The 23,466-nt window shown below is 38.2% G+C and overlaps 3 protein-coding genes across 5 annotated transcripts; all 3 read left to right on the forward strand.

The window, feature by feature from the left end:
* The first annotated feature begins 950 nt into the window (after positions 1-950).
* On the forward strand, positions 951-4,386 carry LOC117991506 (SET and MYND domain-containing protein 4-like). Of its 3 annotated transcripts, none has more exons than XM_069505074.1 (3): positions 951-1,106; positions 1,219-2,630; positions 3,662-4,386. In XM_069505074.1, exons 2-3 carry the CDS (start codon positions 1,243-1,245, stop codon positions 4,023-4,025), a joined length of 1,752 nt encoding a protein of 583 aa, XP_069361175.1. In that variant the 5' UTR covers positions 951-1,106; positions 1,219-1,242; the 3' UTR covers positions 4,026-4,386. The 3 variants fall into 3 exon arrangements, with proteins under 3 accessions (XP_069361175.1, XP_034834991.1, XP_069361176.1); XM_034979100.2 differs by having other exon boundaries at positions 973-1,148; XM_069505075.1 differs by having other exon boundaries at positions 1,014-1,118.
* A 1,265-nt stretch (positions 4,387-5,651) lies between these two features.
* LOC117991009 (mitochondrial 2-oxoglutarate/malate carrier protein-like) lies at positions 5,652-20,310 on the forward strand. Its single transcript, XM_034978533.2, has 8 exons — positions 5,652-7,531; positions 8,611-8,829; positions 10,925-11,018; positions 11,466-11,551; positions 12,702-12,804; positions 14,102-14,220; positions 15,692-15,878; positions 16,899-20,310. The coding sequence occupies exons 1-7, from the start codon at positions 7,452-7,454 to the stop codon at positions 15,870-15,872; spliced, it is 882 nt and encodes a 293-aa protein (XP_034834424.1). The 5' UTR covers positions 5,652-7,451; the 3' UTR covers positions 15,873-15,878; positions 16,899-20,310.
* Positions 20,311-21,198: 888 nt separating this feature from the next.
* LOC117991010 (mitochondrial 2-oxoglutarate/malate carrier protein-like) lies at positions 21,199-22,376 on the forward strand. The gene is made up of 3 exons (XM_069505129.1): positions 21,199-21,312; positions 21,963-22,213; positions 22,372-22,376. Exons 1-3 carry the CDS (start codon positions 21,233-21,235, stop codon positions 22,374-22,376), a joined length of 336 nt encoding a protein of 111 aa, XP_069361230.1. The 5' UTR covers positions 21,199-21,232.
* Positions 22,377-23,466: the final 1,090 nt, after the last annotated feature.

The following is a 23,466-nucleotide window of genomic DNA, read 5'->3' on the forward strand; positions in this document are numbered from 1 at the left end:
TATTACAATCTCAATTGTTGTGATTGGCTGAATTGGTGTGATTCTTATTGCAACAATACATTGTAGCCAATAGTGACCGAGCGTCAACCAATAACGCCCCTTTCACACGGCAGTCCAGTTTTTTGCAGGATCCCGTTTGATGGCGAATGTGTTTGTATGCTAGAGTTCACACGAGCATCCCGCATGCTGGATGTTTGCTAGCATATAAACATATTCGCCATCAAAAACTGGACGCCTAGAAAAAACTGGACGCCGCCGTGTGAAAGGGCTGTAAGATGTGATTGCGATCGTGACATTGTAGCTGTCATTCTACCGCAATCGAGGTGCTGCTGCGTGATTGCATGCAGGGCAGGTTTCCTCACGATGTTTTCCTTCACCGCTACAGCAAGTAACATTTAATTATAAAACGCACATACATAACTCTGAAAAGTTGTGTGCCCGGGATCGAAACCACCGACCTCGAATTAGGAGGCGGAAGTCCTAGCCGCTAGGCTATCACAGCTTATCTCTCACAGATCCATAGTAGTACATGGAAGTTGTTTGCACGATCAGCAACAGACACAACAGAACAGATGTATCACTATTCACTATAGATGAGAAAATATAATAATTATGCAAATAAAAATTCTAAACCACCAATGTTACCCATTTCAACTCTTCTGTCATACAACTTTTTCAGATTATGTCAGGTCAGTTTTGTTTTGTTGTCTGAGCTAGTGCTGAGCTCATCTAAGGCTGAGCTATAATGGCACTGTTTGATCATAGATTATCTACTATATATATGATGTTATTAATGTGTTATTAGGCCTTAAAGGACTGTTATCCAGGGCCGTAAAATAAAAAAATGATGTTATTGGTGATGTCTCTGATTATCTTTGGACGGGGACTTCGACAATGGGATTTGGGTACCTCTATCTATACCATAGATTATCTACTAATACATCCTACTCTATGGTACCAACTTTTATCCTTTTATTTCTGGTCGGTGCTTTTATCAATCTTTCTCACATAATGTTTAATTAATTAGGTTTTAAATTAAGTATTAATTATTAAACCCCCACTTTCTTACTTTTGTTTTATATTTATTACAAAGAAACAAAGAGTAGGTAAGAAATTCAGTTTAAGAATTTAGTCGCGTAACATACCAGGTAAGTCTTTTTTGATCTATCTTCGAATCGAATCATTATTTTGAAATTTGATTTAACTTTTGCATTTTAGCATATAAAAACGGACGAATGAAAAATGATTAACGCACTCTCTACTTTTCGAGACTATCTCTCGAAGATCCACTATCATGACGAAATTTATGATGCCCTAGCTGAAGACGATATGTCGGAGGTCGTGATGAGAGCATTGCGTATTCTGAGGAAAGATAATTTCTTCCACACTCCTTCCTTTCATTATGCACTCAAAAATCATCGCAAGACCAAAGAGAATTCCACATCAAAACGTAACGAAGGTAATGAGGCGTTCAGAAATGGCCTGCATCAAAGAGCATTAGCATTATATAATGTAGCTCTATTATTAGCCCCAAAGGGTTCTAAAGAAATGATACTAGCATATAGCAACAGATCTGCTCTGTTCCACAAGCTAGAAGCGTGGACTGCTTGCCACAATGATATCAACAGAGTTTTTTTAATGGGCTGCCCAAGTGAGATCAAAGAAAAGTTAACTAAAAGACAGAATGATGTATTACCACACCTTGGTATGGAGGCTTTAGTGAAAGAGACAATGTGTCAATGTGCTGAAAAATTTATTGATCGCAACACCATGAGATGTAACACTCAAATACCGTGTGCAAGTTCTGATATTAGAATTGTTACTTCGGCAGCGATGCCCAAAGTGGTCGCCGCCACAAACATAAAAGTCGGGGCTGTTTTAGCATCAGAACGAGCCTATGTGAGCTACGCTCAGCAAATAAATGCGCCATTCTCGTGTCATTTTTGCCAAAAGAAGCATCTGAATCTAATACCGTGTGATGGTTGCTGTTATGCGCTGTTCTGTGATGAAGAATGCAAGAATAAATGCATGAAGGAATATCATGAATATGAATGCAAAATCATGGGCGTCTTTTGGGAATTGGATGAAATAACAAATTTAATGATTAAAGCATGTTTGAAATTACAAAAGTCATGCAAATCATGGGATGAATTTATCACTGCATCTCACAATATGGGCAGCGGTAGGATCAAGTCTGGTTCCATCCCAGAAATATATGATGCCAACAACAAGTACTCAGTTTTGAGTTGCAAAGATGATAATACGTTCATTTATGGAGTTCTTTATAATATGAGTATTGTTGCTGCTACATTTTTACATAGCCTTGAAGATCAAATCCCTTCATTTCTACCAAAAGGTGCTGATAAAAGACAACAAGCCATGCGAGCTATGGCCAGAATTATGATGTTCATATCTGTATATCAAACACCTCTTCACATAATTCAGGGTCAGAACAACGTAAGATTGCCTGAAAGTAGCTACGGAATAAAAAATTTTGGATTGTACTCTTTTATTGCAAAGCTGAAGAAATCCTGCAATCCAAACTCAATTATAGCTAATAATAACAATACATTATTACTGATAGCTGTTCGTCCTATTAAGAGTGGGGAGGAGTTAACTGTTCCATTTTTGTAAGTACTCTCAACTATTATATTATATTTATATTTTATTATAATATGTATTTGTACTGCTTGTTTATTGTACATTTATTATCCATACTAATCAATATCAATATTTATAATGCGAAAGTGTGCCTGTCTGTCTGCTATGTTTTCACGGTTTTTCAAAAATTCTGTTGAAACTCTGATTTTCCAGGGAAAAAAGCATCATGTCTATTTTCGGGATACAAGCTATCTATGTACCTATTTTCGTCAAAATCAGTTAAACGGATAGATAGAAAGAAGACAAAACAGTTTTTTGTACACCAAGGGAGAAAATTGTATATAAACAAGATAGTTTTAGCAATAAGCAATCGAAAAATGTTGATTTCAGTTTATAACATTATGTAATAAATTTTATATGTAATTCATTTTAAAGATTTCACTTTTTTTATCTGTTCTAAAAATATCCAAAATGCATGAAACTAGCCGCCATGTTAATTCCTACTGTGACTTCACATGGATTTGTTGTAATGTATTTCACTTTGAAAACACTGTTGCTTTCAAACTCAAACCTAAAAATATGGCAGCAAAATTTAAAATGTGAAATTTAAATGCATTTCTATTGCACTTATGCAAATTTACTCGATGAGAGATCCTTAAAAATAAAAATAAAACAAATAATGACATTTCTAATTATTACTATATTTTAAGATGAAGTAATAAATATTAACTAATGCATGCACAAGTAAATTAATTTATATAACTGTGAATTTTAATTATTTTTCTAAATTTTATTTTATTATAACCAAACTGACTCGATACTAAGTTTCTATAGTGTCTTAAAATAATAAAAATGCATGTATAAAACTTGTAAATTTGTCAACCAATTGTTTTTTTAATAATTTATTAAGGATGAATAAAAAGGCTTTTTTTTATTTTATTTTATTAGGATCAAATTAAGACACTTTTCAAAAAAGGGTAGAATACCCTATTTAGACATGTAGCTAATTCTGTTGTACACAATCATATTGATATTAAAGCTGTTTTTATTATGATTAAAGGGATGGATATTATTATGATGAGACACTAGACTCCCACCTGAGAAATCTCCAAATATTTATGTATCATGGAACAGTTTGCGGGTGCGGCAGATGCAGTTCTGATTCTCTAATGAAAAACGACGGAGAACAACTATCAAAGTTCCAAAAGAAATTTTTCTCCAAACTGGACTTCAAAGCAATGGAATCAAGACTGGGCCAATTGGAAATGATCACAGTTTACCAAACGTTGTTGAAAGCTTTAACGATTCTGTGTGATGTGCCAAATTCAGAGGAATTCATTGCAGTATACAAACTTTGGCGTAAATGTGTCTTCTACTTTGAAATTATGTGTAGTAATAACATTATTCTTGACAAAATTATCTAGAATTGTTTTGGTGGTAGGTATAAACCACAGACCAACGAAACGCAGTGAAATATTAGTTTATTGGGGGCTTCTTAACAAAAGGGTGTATATTATTCAAAACCCTAGAAAGAGATAAGTTCCAAATATCAGCCTGATAAAGCTGCACTTTTGTCTATATAGTCCGTACAAAATGACTCTGGATCAACTGTCATGTTAAAAGTACGGTGGCCCTACCGCGGTTGTTTGACAGCTACAATGTCACGATCGCAATCATCTCTGATTCATTAATGCTCGCTCACTATTGGCCACAATGCATTGTTTCAACAAGAATCGCACAAATTCAGCCAATCTGCAGGGCTATTGTCTAAAACCTGCATCAATCATTATTACAATCTCAATTGTTCTGATTGGCTGAATTTGTGCGATTCTTGTTGCAACAATGCATTGTGGCCAATAGTGAGCGAGCATTAACCAATCAGAGATGATTGCGATCGTGACATTGTAGCTGTCAAACAACCGCGGTAGGGCCACAGAACAATTGAGATTGTAATAATGATTGATGCAGGTTTTAGACAATCGCCCTACGGGTTCACCTTTAAAATAAGGACAGAAACCGCACTTTTCACATGAAAATTGACACAAAAAGTTAAAATGGCGCGTGAGGAGGTAAATTTTACGCGTTATACTTTCCGTTTGAACTAGAATTGCCAGGTAGGTAGGTCTTATAGCACACGTAAAGAAAAAAAACCGAAAACTGAATTTGTGGTTGCATCACAAAAAAAAATTAAAATGTTTTCATGAGCAAATAATTAGTATTAGGTAAATAGTTAGTAATTAACGAAAAATTAAGTTAAAATACTGTATTATTGACTGGATTCGCGATTGACCTTACGCTATGACTTATGGCAATGTATGGCAATCGGAGTGGGAACGTCCCACACACCTGCACAGCCCCCGCGCTAACCCGCTGCGGGTGACGAGCGGGTGTGAAAGGCATCCCCCGCCTCATTATCCGATTGATCTCAATCTCCGCGCTCTTCCCGCTGTCTTAGAATTTTTACATATTTTATAATAAAATAATTAAGACAAATATGATTTGAGGCAAAGGAAGCGAGATATATTTCCAAAAAAACTGTTTTCGTGACCTTTGACCTTGAATATCCCATGTCCTCCCATTCATGTAACCAAAACGCTAGCAAAAACAAAGACAGGTGATAGTACTAGTAGACCAGATGATTACTGATATACCTACCACAAAAAAAACCGCGAAAAAAGTTAAAACATCTATATTTGATCTGACTGACGCTAGAGGTCAACGAACGTTGCGTTAGTAGGCCATTCGTAGTCAATGCCACGCCGTAGATGGGGCATTGACCCCAGTTTTGAACGCTATACATTGCGGGGTTGAAAATACTAAATCACTAAAGCTGCAAAATGAGGCAAATTGTGGTATTGGATTGTGTTTAAATAATATAACAATAACGCTAAGTTTTTGCTAGCGTTCTGGTTACACCTGTATCTATTGGTCGATCAACCGTATGCGTCTTGAGACACCATCTATAAAAGTTTGTATTTAAACAAACAATGGGGCCGATTCTCTTGTACACGATTTACAGAGATTGTGTACAAGAGAATCGGCCCCATTGTGGCCAATTCCGCTGTACACAATCTTTCAACTAAACTAAAAAGACACGTCTAAATCTATTGCTATCCCTTTCATAATATTGCTTGGGGAAAAGGATAGCACTAGATTTAGAACTGTTAATTTAGTTTAGTTTAGAGATTGTGTACAAGAGAATTAGCCCCATTGTGGCTAATTCCTTTGTACACAATCTCTAAACTAAACTAAAATATCACGTCTAAATCTATTGCTATCCCTTTCATAATGTTGCTTGCGGAAAAGGAAAGCACTAGATTTAGACCTGTTAATTTAGTTTAGTTTAGAAATTGTGTACAAGAGAATCGGCCTCATTATTTGTTCCGTTTCATAAGTTTGGAGTGGACTATGGATTTGCGAATTGCAAGCGCTTGCTCGCTAAGACCGGATAACATTATAATAATAAAAGTATTCTTAGGCAGATTTATTAAACATTTCCTCATTATCATCATTGGCACCGATTCCGTTGTCTTTCTCTAAACTAAATTTAGAGTATCTGCATCCTTTTCTTTTTAACAATGCTAAAAAGGGGACAGAACATGAACTACATTTAAAGACGCAATTTTAATGCACGTTACAAGTTTAAACAGTAGCCTCGCGACTGTGCGCTAAAATCACGGGTTTTACCATCTAAAAATTAAATTTCAAACTGTCAAACTGCGTCTGTCCTTTTCATATTACATTAGTAAGAAGAGGATGCGAATACTCTAAAATTAGGTTTTGCTCAGAATCAGTATGTCACTGTAAAAAAAGTAGAGCAGTGTAAAAAGGTGTGCGTTAATATGTCCATGCGACATAATCTCAAATACTACTGAAGAGATTTTCATTTGGTTTTTAGGGTTCCGTACCTCGAACCCTTATAGCCTCACTTTGTTCTGTCTAAGAAATATTAATCTATAGGGTATTTCTTGTTGACCTAGAATCATGAAATTTGGTAGGTAGGTAGGTCTTATAGCACAAGAAAAGGAATAAATCCGAAAACCGTGAATATGTGGATAATCAAAAAAAAATTAAATTATGTTCATGAACAAATAATTAGTATTTTCAAAGTAAAGTAACTATACCAAGTGGGGTATCGTAAGAAAGGGCTTCAGCTGTACCTTCTAAAACTGGTTTTATATTTATTTTTATGTATAATAGTTTTTGTTGTACCTATCGTGCAAAATGTTGAAAAAATAAGACTGTAGTACGGAACCCTTGGTGCGCGAGTCTGACTCGTACTTGGCCGGTTTTTTATCAATAGATAGACTATCTCGAGGAAGGTTAGTCTTAGATGGTAGGTAGGTAAGGTCAATAAATTGTTGCAATGTTGTCCATGTCTGCCTCGTTAATCTAGCTGGTGGTTAGCATTTCGACTATGGATGTCGAGGTCCTGGGTCGGTCTGTCGAGGTTCAAAAATAGGTATAGGGTTTTTCTGTTAAGAAATTCTCAGTACTTACTAGCCCGGAGTTAGGAAATTGGCAGTGTTTCACCCCCCGTGCCGAGTCAGAGCACGTAAAGCCGTCGGTCTTGCACCTGATCTCTGGATATATGCAATGTTACCCACCTCAACTATTCTTAGAATTTCAGAACGATTTTACCTTGATTTTACATAATCGTCGCACGAATTGACACCTATCAGCAAAATGTGTCAATGTCAATTGTCAACTCGATTTTTAAACTCAACTCGATTTTATTTTTCAATTTTTAATTTGAATTTTTAATGGTAAAAGTTTGTGTAGTGCTAGATTTCTTTATAAAAGTATTATTGCTTTGGAATAGTGATAAGTAATACTGTGGCAAAGCAAAGATGGCTCAACAGGTAGCGGTGCCGCCTAAGGAACGATACATCCCCAATGGGCTCAAGTTTGCCTTCGGTGGACTTGCCGGGTATTTATTCACCTTGTTTTTTTACGATCAATGTCATTGCCGAATGCCGTGTTACCGCAGGTTTTTGCAATCTGGGTAACAATTCCGTTCCAGTTTAAAAATGTACCAGAACTAAATTTTTTCTTGTGACATGAATTCAAGCAATTTTGCTGTTTTTATTAGCATTGAAATGTCTAGCGAATTAGGAACTATGTAGTAATTGTTATGACCTCGAACATATTATTATCTAGTTGTTATTCATAATAATTATTATAGAGATTATGTAACAAGACTGTTGTGACTATTACAAATGGGAACATTCCCAAAATTTTTAATGCAAGGAAACATATCCAAAATAAACTCTGCGTTCATTAAAATAAATTATTTATTGCAATATGGTATTTTAGCAACCTTTGCATATTTTTTTTTGAATTCTCATGAGAACTCCTTCATTTTCCAGGGTATAGTGTCTCATGCCTGTACCCTTGCAAGCAGTTGGCAAGCTATCTGTGCCAAATTTCATCAAAATCGGTTTACTAGTTGAGATGTGAAAAGCTAACAGACACTTTGGTATTTATTTAAATAATCAAAGAAATAGTTTGTTTATAGAAGCGAGATATTATGTATTGTAAACTTATGTATCCATACTAATATTACTAATATAATATTATAAATGTGAATGTGTATCTGTCACTTTTTCCATAGCCCATCTGTTTAACCAATTTTGATGAAATTGTTCATCACTGGACATAAGCTACTTTTTATTTTATCCCTTATCTTGAATTATCCCAGAAAATAAAAAGAGTTTGCATAGGATTTAAAAAAACTCAAATCCACATCCACCAAAAGTCATTGGTATCGCAGTCCATACTTAATATTATAAATGCGAAACGAAAGTGTATCTATTCTGTCTGCTAGCTTTTCACAGACCAACAGTTTAACCGATTTTGATGAAATTTGGTACACAGTTAGCTTACGTCCCTGGGAAGAACATAGGCTACTTATTATCCCAGAAAATCAGAGTTCCCATAGGATTTTTCAAAACCTAAATCACGGATGAAGTCATGGGCATCCTCTAGAAAAAAATAAATGATTTTCAGAATGGCAGCCACATGTGTAGTCCAGCCATTGGATTTAATAAAAACTCGGATGCAGTTGAGTGGTGGTGGCCGCACATCCTTCGCAGTGGCCGGGGAGATCATTGCCAGGGAGGGGTTCTTCTCTTTGTACACAGGGCTTTCCGCAGGGCTGCTCAGACAGGCTACATACACTACCACACGACTTGGGATCTATAATCTACTGTTTGATGCATATAAAGAGTGAGTATGCATTTTCCTTTGCAGCATCGTTTTGGATGAGTGTCAATGATAGTAAGCAATTTCACCCTCACCAGTCACCACCTGGGTTATAAAAAAAGATTCCGACGAATTGAGAGCCTCCTCCTTTTTTGAAGTCGGGTAATAAAAGAGTACCTGCCTATTTATCTATTACCAAGTAATAGGCAAATACTACATATTATTATTACACAATCACAAGATAAATTAAGAATCGACGTGACATGGATTGATAAAAATATTGTTACGATCTCCAGTTACAAAGAATAAGTAGGTACCTAGTTACGTAAATAATACAAAGGCAAATATACTATTCAAATAAGAATACAATCGATTATCACTCAGTAACTCGCGTATCAGTCATACTTGCTACAGGGTTCCAATATTGACATTGTAAAAATAATCGTTAATAATAATTGAATCTTTAGTACGCGACAGGTCGTGATTTATTGATTTATTAAACAACTAGATGATGCCCGCGACTTCGTCCGCGTGGATTTAGGTTTTTGAAATCCCGTGGGAACTCTTCAACTTTCCGGGATAAAAAGTAGCCTATGTCCTTCCCCAGAATATAAGCTAACTCTGTACCAAATTTCATCAAAATAGGTTGAACGGTTGGGCCGTGAAAAGCTAGCAGACAGACAGACACACTTTCGCATTTATAATATTAGTATGGATTGGGATTTGAGGCGGGGGCACGCCGCGCACGCCCGCACGTCACCCGCGCTATCCCGCATCGGGTTAGCGCGGGGACTGTGTGGGTGTGCGGGGCGTCCCCACCCCGATTGTCATCTCAAGCTGTCGTGTACTATATGTATATCGTCGCTAGTTTTGTAAGAAAGGCAAATAAGCCATTTTTCTATATAAATTTTCTAATATCTATATTTGTATATTCGCTCTTTCTACAAACCAGCGAATTTTGTAATATTGGAATGCATTGAATAAATTACTAAATGACTAAATAACTTATACTCAAATTCTGCATCTTAATATCATTTTTTAAACTATTTTTATATTATTTTTACCCGACTACGGCAAAGCCCAAAAGCCAAAGCCAAAGCCCAGATCCGTTTAAAAAAAGTGAAAAAAAGTAACAGTATGAAAGGGCTAGCAATAGATTTAGACGTGCCATTTTAGTTTAGTTTAGAGATTGTGTACAACGGAATTAGCCTGATTATATCTATTGTTTTCTTATTTGAAAGTTGAGGAAATACATATAGCAAATGAATTTAAACAATCACTATTACAATTTAGAATGGTTGGCCACTGTGAAATTAAAGGTGACGAACTAACCAAGCAAGGTTAACAAATTGACAAGGTTTAAATTTTTTTTGAGGTTGCAATAGCGTTGCAACTTGCAGACTGTTTAGTTGGTTTTCAGGGTTCCGTATCCAAAGGGTGCCAACGGAACCCTATTACTAAGCCCCCACTCTCCTTTCGTCTGTCCGTTCGTACGTCTGTATGTCAGCGGGCTGCATCGCGTGAACCGTTATAGGTAGAGAGTTGAAATTTTCACTGAGTGTATTTCTATTGAAATCTCGTGAATAGGCATCTTCTAGGCAAGTGCGCTCCATGTTAGGCTGCATCATCACTTGCCACCAGGTCTGATTGCAGCCAAGCGCTAGTCTATTAATTAAAAAAAAAAATAACAACAAGTAATAAAAATTACTGAATGGCCACCATGAAAAAAAAGTGTTATTTCTTGTACAATGGTACAAAACCCTTCATGTTCGAGCCCGACTTGCAACTGGTCGATTTTTTCAAACTCAAACTCAAATTATTTATTCAGAATAGGTAAAATGTTACGTTTACTGATGGTCAAAATTGTTCATTTGTAACAACTATATATTACACAAATAATATATTAATATTTGTTGTTATAGCAGCAACAAAAATACACAATCTGTGTATTTTGCACAACAATGCTCTGCCTATTAGGTATGGTTCATGAGATACAGTTCATGACAGACAGACATACGGATGGATAGCAGAGGCTTAGGGTTCCCGTTGGCACCCTTTGGTACGACACCCTAAAAAGCCGTTTTAGGGATGAAGGTTAAAAAATAATGGTTTTTTCCAGACGCAATGAGGGCGCTGCACCAGGATTTGCCGTCAAAATGTTCTTGGGTGTCGCAGCCGGTTCCGTAGGTGCCTTCGTGGGCACACCTGCGGAGGTAACTATGAATAATTTATTGACTGTTCTATTGAGGGTCACAACCCCTTTTGATAATCACATAACGGTAGGAATTTTCTTGGGGTACTTCATAATGGCTTCCCAGGTTCTTCTGCATACAACTTAACCAGAATACTATTTCAGCTCTTCATTATCATCGCTGGTCCACTACTGAGCACGAGTCTCGTCTCAGAATGTGAAGGCATTAGGTTACCACGCTGGCCAAGTGCAGATTCGCAGACTTCACACACCTTTGACAACATTATAGAGAACTCTTAGGCATACAAGTTTACTCACGAAGTTTTTCATCGTTGAAGCGTTTAAAATGCGGATATCTTAAAAGTTAGAGGTGCGTGCCTGCCTGGGCCCCCCAAATAAAAGGCTGAAGCCACCTATCTATCACTGCTTTTAAATTATATATATTATGTAAAATACTGACTGTTTTTAGGTTGCGTTAATCCGAATGACAGCCGACGGTAGACTACCAAAGGAACAACGTAGAAACTACAAAAACGTTATGGACGCACTGGTCAGGTATGCTTTACTTTCCTTCAATCAATCAATCAGCCTGTTTGCGTCCACTGCTGGACAAAGGTCTTCCTAAGAGCGCACCACCATACACGATCCTCTGCCTTCCTCATCCACCCACTTACCTTCTTAAGGTCGTCAGTCCAGCGGGTTGTAGTGTAGGTTGTCCTACACTGCGCTTGCTGATACGCGGTCTCCACTCCAGAACACGTCTGCCCCAGCGGCCATCGGTTCTGCGGCAGACGTTGCCTGCCCGCTGCTACTTTAGCTAGCTTATCTGTTTTCCTTAGCAGACTAAGATCTCAGAAATGTTTTCGGAAAAACGCTTAAGCGATTTTCCCGGAGCACTTTTATTAATCTAAATATATAAAATGAAAAGGTGACTGACTGACTGACTGACTGACTGACTGACTGACTGACTGACTGACTGACTGACTGACTGATCTATCAACGCACAGCTCAAACTACTGGACGGATCGGGTTGAAATTTGGCATGCAGATAGCTATTATGACGTAGGCATCCACTAAGAAAGGATTTTTGAAAATTCAACCCCTAAGGGGGTAAAATAGGGTTTTGAAATTTGTGTAGTCCACGCGGACGAAGTCGCGAGCATAAGCTAGTCTAAATATATAAAAGGAAAAGGTGACTGACTGACTGACTGACTGAATGACTGACTGACTGACTGACTGATCTATCAACGCACAGCTCAAACTACTGGACGGATCGTGCTGAAATTTAGCATGCAGATAGCTATTATGACGTAGGCATCCGCTAAGAAAGGATTTTTTAAAATTCAACTCTTGAGGGGGTGAAATAGGGGTTCGAAATTTTGTGTAGTCCACGCAAACGAAGTCGCGAGCATAAGCTAGTTAATAAAATGAATTCAAATAATGCATTATCCAAAAGTAGGTAATAAGGTTTCGATTCAACTTGAGTTTGTTGTGGGCTCTTCTCACACCTTAGCGCGTTTGGAACCCTCGTAGCTTTAGTTTTAAGCTTTACGTAATTAATTATCACCTCTATAACATCTTACAAATCCAACAACCGTCAAAAAGTATTTTCAATACTCAATCTTTTATTTGACCTTGACTTTACCCAAGTAGACTTAGAAGTCAGAGATTTCTCTTACCTCGATTAATAATAACGTTGTTATAGGATAGTACGCGAGGAAGGTGTGTTAAAGTTATGGCGTGGGGCCATGCCCACTGTTGGGCGCGCGATGGTGGTTAACGCGGCACAGCTGAGCACATACTCACAGGTAATTACACTGAAATATTCAAAACTAGCTGATGCCCGCGACTTCGTCCGCGTGGAATTAGGTTTTTTATAAATCCCGATGGAACTCTTTGATTTTCCGGGATAAAAAGTAGCCTATGTCACTCTCCAGGTCTTTATTTATATCCATGCAAAAAATCACGTCAATCCGTTTCACCGTTGCGACGTGATTGAAGGACAAACCAACAAACAAACACACTTTCGCATTTATAATAAGGGTACTGATGAAATAACCTTTACAAATTCTTCGTAATCTAAATGCATAAAAGTAAAAGGTGACTGACTGACTGGCTGACTGACTGATCTATCAACGCACAGCTCAAACTACTGGACGGGTCGGGCTGAAATTTGGCATGCAGATAGCTATTATGACGTAGGCTTCTTCTTCTTCTTATCGCTAAGAAAGGATTTTTGAAAATTAAACCCCTAACGGGGTGAAATACGGGGTTTGAAATGTGTGTACTCCACGCGGACGAAGTCGCGCTAGTCTATGTTATGGTAGATATGATTAGACATGTGTCCGCTATAGCTTAACGTAACTGAAAACCGGTGCCGTGCCTATAGCGTACCGTAACGTTATTGTCGTAGCTAGCAAAGGTTATCAGCTATCATCTATGACGAACCACCTGACAACGCAACGCTGCCAACCGGCAACTGACAGCCTTGTTTGGTTTTTTGGTAGCTAAAAACGCAATAATTTTGCCTTCTCTTTCTTTCTTTCACTGAAAGCTGAGAAGGAGCGGTTATTGGCTACCGGCTTAGTAACTAAGAACTTGATAAACCAAAGCCGACCTTATCTCTATTACGCTAAGGCTTAACTGTACAAGTACTTGTCCATTACACTTTGATCTATCAATTTTATTACAGTTAGCCTTAGAGTAATAGAGATAAGGTCTTCTTTGGTTTATCAATCGCCGTGAAATGTTTTTGGTTAACTGGACTGTGGCAAACTATCCGTGCAGGCGTCCACTATAGTTTGACCTATGTCAATGATCATTATAATTAAACTTTGCTGTTATGAACTTAAGGTTGTGATTACTTCACGCTATTCATGAAAGTAAAATTGGTTTTATTTCAGTGAAATATGCGCGCGCTAGCTATACAGACGGTATTGATACGGCAGCTAGCTTAGTTACTACAACGGAAACCTCTGATACCAATATTCGGCAACGGTTATCAATATCGGTATTGAAACTAAATAACTGTTGGATAACCGTAGCCAGAAATAGCCAATAACTCCCATCTCTAGATATGATTATAGTAGTTGTCGTTTCGCGCAGGCTAGGGAAATGTTCGTGGGATACGTGCCCGACGGCATCACGCTGCACTTCTGTGCGTCCATGGTGTCTGGCCTCGTCACCACCATCGCCTCCATGCCTGTAGACATCATCAAGACACGGTGAGTGGCTTACACTTTACAGGCATAACTAAAGGTTGGTACAGTACGCACCAGACAGTAATGTACATCGACATTTAGAAGGAGATAGCAGATTTGTAGAGCGTGGTCCCTGTCAAAATCTTTTAAAAATATGCTCCTGAAAAAAGCATATTATCCAATTGAAGATTATCTAAATGATAAAAGAGCGTGGATTTGACCTGCAGCTCGTTCCAGCAACGCACAAGACTGCAAATACTATTTTATACATGGCATAATCTTGTACCTATATCAAATATTTGAAAAGAGCAACCGCCGAGTTTCTTGCTGGTTCTTCTCGGCAGGAAAGGCATTCCGAACCAGTGGTAGATGCATCCGACTATTCGTAAGCACTTGTAAAAGTTTATACGAATAAAAAAGATTTTCATTTTCATTTTCATTTTCATTGAGACTGACAAATAGGTATAAGTGACAGAGACAACGCTCTACAAAGCCGAAATGTCATTCTAAAGGCCGATGAACATTACTTTCTGCCGCGTACTGTACATATTCTGCAACATTTTAAGTTTTTAGTCTAATTTACTAGTACACAGTCTAAACTATATTTCGCGATAGGTCGAGATGGCAATCGAAAAAGAAAAGACGTTTATTTTCCAATCGGGGTATGAGGCGGGGGACGTTATCCTTCACCGGGTTAGCGCGGGAGCTATGCGGGTGTATGGGGGTGTGTCCCCGCCCAATCGCCATCTCGACCTGTCGCGTACTATAGACTTTAAACTACTGGCCCCGATTCTCTAGTCTCTCTCTAAACTAAATTTAGAGTATCTGCATCCTTTTCTTTTTACTAATGCTAAAAAAGGAACGGAACATGACTTTCACATTTAAAGACTCTAAATTTTAGTGCACAATACAATTTTAAACAGTAGGTTCGCGAGTGCGTGCTAAAATCACGGGGTTTACCATCTAAAAATTAAATTTAGAAATGTCAAACTGTTTCTGTCCTTTTCATATTACAATAGTAAGAAGAGGGTGCGAATACTCTAAAATTAGGTTGTGCTTAGAATCGGTGCCACACACCACACACGGTGGTGTGGTGGATTGTCACATCTGAAAATAACCCTGTCTTTTTCAAGACAGATTTTATGCAAATGAATTACTTAGTATTATATTGATAACCAATATTTTCAAATAAAACAATACTAGGTATGGTTTAGAAATCTTGGCCGCTTACCATTTTGAGTTACCAACCAGTCACGAAACTATGTTTTCTAATTTAATTTCGAATATTTTTTGAAACATTTTCGAATTCAAATTCTTGGTTAGTTCTAAAAGTTGGTGGCGAAAAATGGTTAACGCCTCTTGAGATTTTTGCCTCCATCATTCGTATGGGATTACACAACAGAGAAAGCGCCATACTAACTTCTTTCTGCGGATAGGGTATAGCTGGAGTCAAATATCTCTGTTATTTATGTAATCTATTTTTTTTTTTTTTTAGAATCCAAAACGCAGCTAAGGGTCAATCTCAACTGACGGTAGTGACCAGCCTCCTCAAGAATGAGGGCGTGTTCTCTCTATGGAAAGGGTTCTTGCCGTACTACGCGCGCCTCGGGCCCCACACTGTGCTCACGTTCATCTTCCTCGAGCAGATGAACTCCGCGTACTTCAAGTACACGTAGATCGAGGTAACCTACCCCTTGTATAGCCTACCCACACCCCGAAGACATACTTTATAATAATAACTAGCTTATTCCTTAGATTTCGTTCGCGTGGCCTACACAAATTTCAAACCTCTATTTTACCTTCTTAGGGGTTGAATTTCAAAAATCCTTTCTTAGCGGATGTCTGCGTCATAATAACTAAGATGCATGCCAAATTTCAGCCAGATCCGTCCAGTAGTTTGAGCTGTGCGTTGATAGATCAGTTAGTCAGTCAGTCAGTCACCTTTTCCTTTTATATATTTAGACTAGATTGTGCTCGCGACTTCGTCCGCGTAGACTACACAAAGTTCAAACCTCTATTTTACCTTCTTAGGGGTTGAATTTCAAAAATCCTTTCTTAGCGGATGTCTGCGTCATAATAACTAAGATGCATGCCAAATTTCAGCCAGATCCGTCCAGTAGTTTGAGCTGTGCGTTGATAGATCAGTTAGTCAGTCAGTCAGTCACCTTTTCCTTTTATATATTTAGATTTTCCATAATGATCGATTTTCAAAGTGTACAAACGCATCGTATAGTAAGGTTTTGCCACTTGATAAATGGTTTTAAATATATGTATCATACATAAGTATTAAAAACCTAAAAATTTGGAACAAATATCATATCATTTTTCACAATAAGAATATGCTGGGGATTTTTGGGCCAAATCTCGGCATTCCCCTTTTTCGGGGCACTGGCGGAAATTATTTTTATGTTGGAATCCAAGATGGCCGTCGTATTTTTTATTATTTTTTACAACATCCACGTTCTCGGTACGCTAATAGACAAACTCGGCGGAAGTATAAGTCCCGCAAATTGCTATTGCGCTGAAACCATGTGTCATTAACATCGAAATGACGTTATTTTGAAGTCAGCCGAAATAAAAATATACCATCAGCTCGAAACTTCAGTCTAGTGCTGACGTCACTAAAATGGCTGCCACGCGCATTAGCAATTTGCGGTACTTATAATATTCTGTTTAATTAACTAATTTCTTTTCCTAAACAGATGGGTGCACCCCGCTTCAAAGTTCAAACACTTAGACAAGACCTAGGCTAGGCTTACACTTAAAGATATACGACTAATATACAGGAACATATTTAAAAAAGCCTTTTGGCTTTATAGGCATTGGCGTGTTGGGCTTTTAGGCAGGCACAATGTAAAGAAAAAAAAGTGAAAAGACTAAAAAGTTATGGATGACTGATTCTAAAACAAAGGACTTATGGGTAACTGATTCGATTCTATAAAAAAAAAGTTATGAATATCTCATTCTTAAAGATAGCTATATGGATAGCTGATTTTTTTAAAGAGAGGAGTTATGATTAACTGATTTTAAAAGGGTAGTTTATCGAAAATAACAATACATATTTTAGAAATCCATTCGACTCTATTTTAAGCTCTCTCTCAGGTATTCACTTATTAAGACAACCGTCAATGCAAGTTTACGAATTTACATGAGCACAAAATTGTTACAGTTCTATATCAAATATTGAGAATGGCATGAAATTCACACGCCTCCTTATTTTGTAATGTACAAAATAGTCAGTAGAATAGATCCTATCACGGACGGATAGCTAGATGCCGCATGTTCATTAAATAGTATGAATGTCTTTCTGTCTGTCTGTCAGTGGGATATATCTCATGTACCGTAATAAGTGGACAGTTGAAATTTACTGATTATATATTTCTATTACCGCTATTACAACATGATAATTTCATAAATGGTCTGGTGGGAGGCCTCGGCCGTGGCTAGTTACCACCTTACCGGCAAAGCCGTGCCGCCAAGCGATTTAGCGTTCCGGTACGATGCCGTGTAGAAACCAAAGGGTTGAATAAAAACTGCCATACTCCTTCCAGGTTAGCCCGCTCCCACCTTAGACTGCATCGTCACTTACCATCAGGTGAGATTGCAGTCAAGGGCTAACTTGTATCTGAATAAAAAAAAATAAAAAAATAAAAATATGGCTGCCTATAATGTTAATTTAAAAAAATTAAAAAGGTCGAGATGGCAATCAGGGTGGACGTCCCGGACCAGGAATATAAAAAACTTGCTCTGGGGGCGCCACTAGTATATTGTTTATGTTCTACAAGTATATGATCTTGTATAAATTAGTTCCACGGATTTTCCGCAATATGGCGAGGTGTTTTATTTTTCTGTACGCTGTACGAGATTTTATGTCTCACTTATGTTGATAGTATTCGAGTGTAACCTTCCGCATTATATATAGTAAACTGGAACTTAACTGCCTTGTTTTAAAGCTCAAGTTTGTCTACACGTCTACAGCCAGCGCTCCAAGCGGAAACGTTGCGAAATTAAAATCAGTGGCATTGAATTTTTGACTTCAATTCAAGGCTCTTTAGGTCCATTTTACTTTGACGGTATTGTGTTTCGGCTCTCGAATTCTAGCAACGTTTGGTGAGACGTAAAATCTTATATTAAGCGTACTGGTCGGGCTTTAGATAGTAGCATGCGTGAGTGATGCAATAAAGCCCAGTTTTCGGTATTTTCCTTTGGCTCGGCACGCTTAGACGGATAGCTTGCGGTATGTAGCCATTCCAAGTCCGTGGTTCCTGCATTGTAGAAACTAATATTAAGGCGTGTCACCGAGGCTAAGCGTAAAAAACTGGTTTGCTAGATCAAATGTTTTAGGTATTTACTATTAAATAATGGCCTTGCTAAAAATATACAATATACCTAAAGACATTGTCTAAAGAATGTGCTACTTTGATACACAATAAGTACTTCACTCGATCAAATAAAATCTTGTAATAAGCCGAAATAAAAGTCTAAAACGAATTTACTACTAAACTATTTAATACTAAAATTTCTGACTTGGCAAATAATTTTTATATGGAAATATTTGTCTTTAAGTACTACAGAGAACCTGCTAAATTTTGGTTTTCAACAGGACTTCTATAATTTATTAAATTCAAATTTAACGTTTGAAACATAGAATTTGAACGTTGCCAAGCGGTTTGATTCAAAGCCGCGCTGCCCGCCTCGGTGACTCGCCTTAAATAGTTATCACGAAGTTCATCAAAGTTCAAAAAATTTAGTACCTTATGCGAGTAATTTTTATTTTAATAATATAATTATTGTTGATTAATAAGTTATTGTTTAAATTGATTCCAGTTGCATTGTTTTTCATTAAAATTATTTAAAGTTATTGTATAAAAGAAATTGAATTTCGTTAGGACAATTTATTCTTGCAAGACGAGTTTATGAATTATTTTCTTACCAAGTATGTTTTCATTTACTATTTTGATAGAGTTTATTCACAAAACAACGCACAATTATTTGCACGATAGTATATTACAATACATACATATATGAGCACTGGCTCAGTGATGTGAATCGTGAATGCTAAAAGCTTCTCTAAGTTCCGGGTTCTATTCCCGATGTTGGATTTTTCCACTGCCATACGTATTCCAGTAAACGTGTAATAACTTAAGTCTGGCGTACATGTATAGAGTGGAGTGGAGTAAAGAGTACAGTACATCGGCCTTTAGAATGACATTTCGGCATTGTAGAGCGTTGTCTCTGTCACTCGTGCCTATGTATATGACGTTTTGTCGGTCTCAACGACAGAGACAATGCTCTACAAATCTGCTATCTCCTTCTAAAGGTCGATGTACATTACTTTCGGCCGCGTACTGTACAGTGGAGTATGTGTGGACCGGTTTTGATGATTCTTGCACCAATAGATTTGTCTTAATCTTGCGAGAGTCGAAGATATCAAAATAAAACACGTTTTTATTTTTATTTTATTTTATTAGTTTGCCAACAGATAGTACACATATTATAAAATAACAATTACAATTCACAGAGAAACAATTTAGAGTGTACACCCAATTACTGGCAAACCGGCATGCATTTTCACAAAAAAAAAACAGTGCATGTTGCAGGGAAAACCACAGTCAGGTTGTTTAACTTTTTAGACTTCATATTTATTAACATTTCCACTTCACTCTACAGGTGTGTATTGAACTTAAGAACTTAGGCTGAGATCTATAGAGCGCACTTTGACTTTTCTCAGACTTAAGATTGAGTTAAAACGAGACAGATTTATGTGAGAGATATACATCTGTCTCGTTTTAACTCTAAGTCTTAGTAAAGTCAGAGTGCGCTCTATAGATCTCACCCTTAGATCTCTGATCAGCTGGCATTTGGTATTAGCATTATGTGCACTAATTATATTAATGTCTCGACTGTACAGAGTACAGACGGAATATATAATATGATTATATATATACATATAAAGCGAAGTGATTCGTGTGATAGTATAGTATAGTATACATATTATTTAATATATTGTGTGCTATAAATTCCATAAATAAATATATTTTTATAAAGAGCAGTTTTATGTGACTAACTTATGAATGAAAATATTGTTGCTATTAAAGTTTGTTATGAATTATATTATGTAGTTTTATTTTACAGACAAAGTGCCTATATTATACATATCTCACACCCGGCTTTACTCACGTGTTTAGTCGAATGTTAGCCCGACTGGTTTCGAACCCATCCGGGGTCCTTTTTTAAAAGAGTCAGTTCGCGCACGCGTCGCGGTTGAGACTGACAGTCTCAACCGCGACGCCTGCGCTATGTGAGATATATCTAACGCGTGAGATATGTTTAATATGGAAATCACTCACGATAGTTTAAACGGTAAAAGAGCCTATATTAGTGCCGCTTGACTTTAGTCGGTTCGTGGGTCTAGTGCGACGTTGAATTTCTTGATTTTTAGGGGTTCCGTACCCGAAGAATGCCAACGGGACCCTGTTACTAAGCCTCTGCTATCCATCCGTCTGTCCGTCTGTCTGTTAGCAGGTTGTATCTCATGATGCCCGGCCTCCTAATACGTAGGTCCAGAAAAAATATTAAAAATATAGAACACACTCAGACCGTTAATACTGTTAGCGTGATGCGTATTTCTAGCTCCATGATGCTCACAGATGATTGATGATGGTAGAGTCAAAAACTCTATGCTCTTATCAAAGCTCTTATACAAGTCTTATACAAAAAAGTCTTACAAGATCTTACAACAATTTCATTTTTGACAATTTACAATATTCTGTCATGAATGTTGCAATGAATGTCACCTCCTGGAGTAAATGTGTTCTGTGGTCACTTCTTAGAAATGTACTATCGTGGTTATTCGGAGCGTGTTCTGAGATCTTTACCCATAGAACATCAAAATTATTAAACAAAACATGGACATTACAAGAAAATAAATCTTATTAATAAAAATCACAAAATTTATATGTATCCGAACCCTTTTAGTGCTTTCACCAAGATTCCTAGGCACCATGGTTCACTGTAAAGAGAACATGATTAAGATATGCCGCTCTCTGTAAGAGATCCGCCTGTGAAGAGGAAGGTACCATGGCACGTTGCGATGGTGTTGGGAGGAATGGCTGGGTAAGTAGTTTTATGTTATTTTTCAAAATGAGGGTAGACACGAAATAAAATAGATAGATTGATTTTTCAGTATGGTAGCAATTAGCAACTCTGATCGGCAAGGGCGTGTACCGCCGCCAGCTTCCCAACTCTGGTCTGCTACTGAGAAATTAGAATATCTTGAGAAAAATTCAAATAACTTTTGGTACGGTTTGGGGTGATTTTTCAGTATGGTATGATTCAGAAGTCCCTGCTCACACTTCCATGCTCTCTACTGAGAGGGAAGGGAGTTTACCACCGCCAATATCCCGACTCTTTTATTAAAAAAAAAGAATATTAGCCATGTTAAATGCCTCTCCAACTAAGCGTCAGGCTTGTGCTAGGAGTAGGTACGACAATAGTGCAACGGGCGGGGTTTGAACCGTCGACCTTTCGGTTTTCAGTCCACTCCTTTACCGGTTGAGCTATTGAGGCTCTAAGGTCTGGTCTGCTACTAACATTATCTTGACAGAAAACCTAATAATTTTGAGTCCGATCCGGGATTTGATTTTAAGTAAGGCATTCATCCCCTGCTCACACGGCACGCCCCTGTCCTCTCCTCCGGCACCCTGCACCACCGTTACCTTCCCAATTTCCATCTGCTACTAAAAGTTTCAGATTTGACTTTTCAGTATGGTAGCAACAACAGTAGTCCATCCCCTGGACGTGATAAAAGTGCGGCTGCAGCTGTTCCCGCGGGAGTGCTCAACCCTGCAGATGGCGTCTGCGATCGTCAAGTGTCGCGGCGGCGCGGCGCTGTACGCTGGCCTGTCTGCGGGGCTGTTGCGGCAGACCACCTACACCACCACGCGCCTGGCCGTCTACCATGCGCTCATCGATGTCTTCCGAAGGAAAGTGTCTATATTCAGTTGTCACCTCACCCGTACGTCCACTGCTAGACTTACTGGACATTCCACGTTCTTGTGGCGCTGTGCCCAGTCGCTCCCTATAACACCTAGACCGCCACCCGCTGGCCGTCTACCATGCGCTGATCAATGTCATTCAAAGGCAAGTATTTACTGTCATATAGTCGTCTCACAGGATAGAAAAATTCAATTCAATTTTATTTTATGGCGCGCGGCTGCACCAAACGGGCGCAATTTACTTCGCCAATGTCGTGTGGAATTGAAGAGACACAGGATAGAAAAAGGAAACACCAAAAAAAAGGGCTCTACACGATAAAGATTGCTCACGAATCATTTCACGCAATATTCTTTTAATAAATAATACGTCCTCTATGTTTTTAATATCTTTTTGTGTTTTTATTTGTTTGACTACAGCAGTTTATCAGATCACATAACCTCCACAGGGAATACAACCAGGAGCCCATACTCTACCAGAAGCTGGTGATCGGTACCACAGCAGGTCTGTGCGGGGCGCTGGCAGGCACGCCGTCGGAAGTGGCCCTCGTGCGCATGATGGCTGATGGACCACTGGGGCCTGGCATAGGCTGCAGCTGCTCGCGTCTCTACCGGGGCACTTTTGACGCGCTATACAAGTAAGTGTATCATAATCTCCACAGGGAATACTACCAGGAGCCCATAATCTACCAGAAGCTGGTGATCGGTACCATCGATTCCCCATTTTTATGAGTTAGAGTGTGAGCTTAGATTTATAATGTTCACTTTGCTTCGACTAAAGACAGTTAAAACGAGACGAAATTATGTCAGTGTCACCATAACTCTGTCTTTACTTACAGCCGTACTCAGAGTCACTTAATCGTTACTTAAGTTTAGTTAAAACGAGACAGAGCTATATCTCTCACATCTGTCTCGTAGTAACTCAATCTTAAGTAACGATTAGCGACTCGGAGTACGGCTGTAAGTAAAGTTAGAGCAGTCTAAATAGTCTCTATAGATCTCAGCATAATTCCTTGTCTACATTATAAAGGAGGATAGAATCTCTGTGCAAAATTTCAGCTTTCTAGGTTCAGGGCTATAAGGTGTTCATGAGTCAGTCAGATTTTTGGTGAAATAAAATTATTATTTTTTTTCAACAGGATATGCACACAGGAAGGCGTGGGTGCCTTATGGCGAGGCGGGAGCCTTACCCTCGGCAGATCGGTCCTGGTCAGCATTTGCCAAGTGTGGAGTTATACTCAGGCAAGCATTAACTTCCAATCAACCCATCGCCGGT

The sequence above is a fragment of the Maniola hyperantus genome, chromosome 19, assembly GCF_902806685.2.
Source record: "Maniola hyperantus chromosome 19, iAphHyp1.2, whole genome shotgun sequence".
Taxonomy (NCBI): Eukaryota; Metazoa; Arthropoda; class Insecta; order Lepidoptera; family Nymphalidae; genus Maniola; species Maniola hyperantus.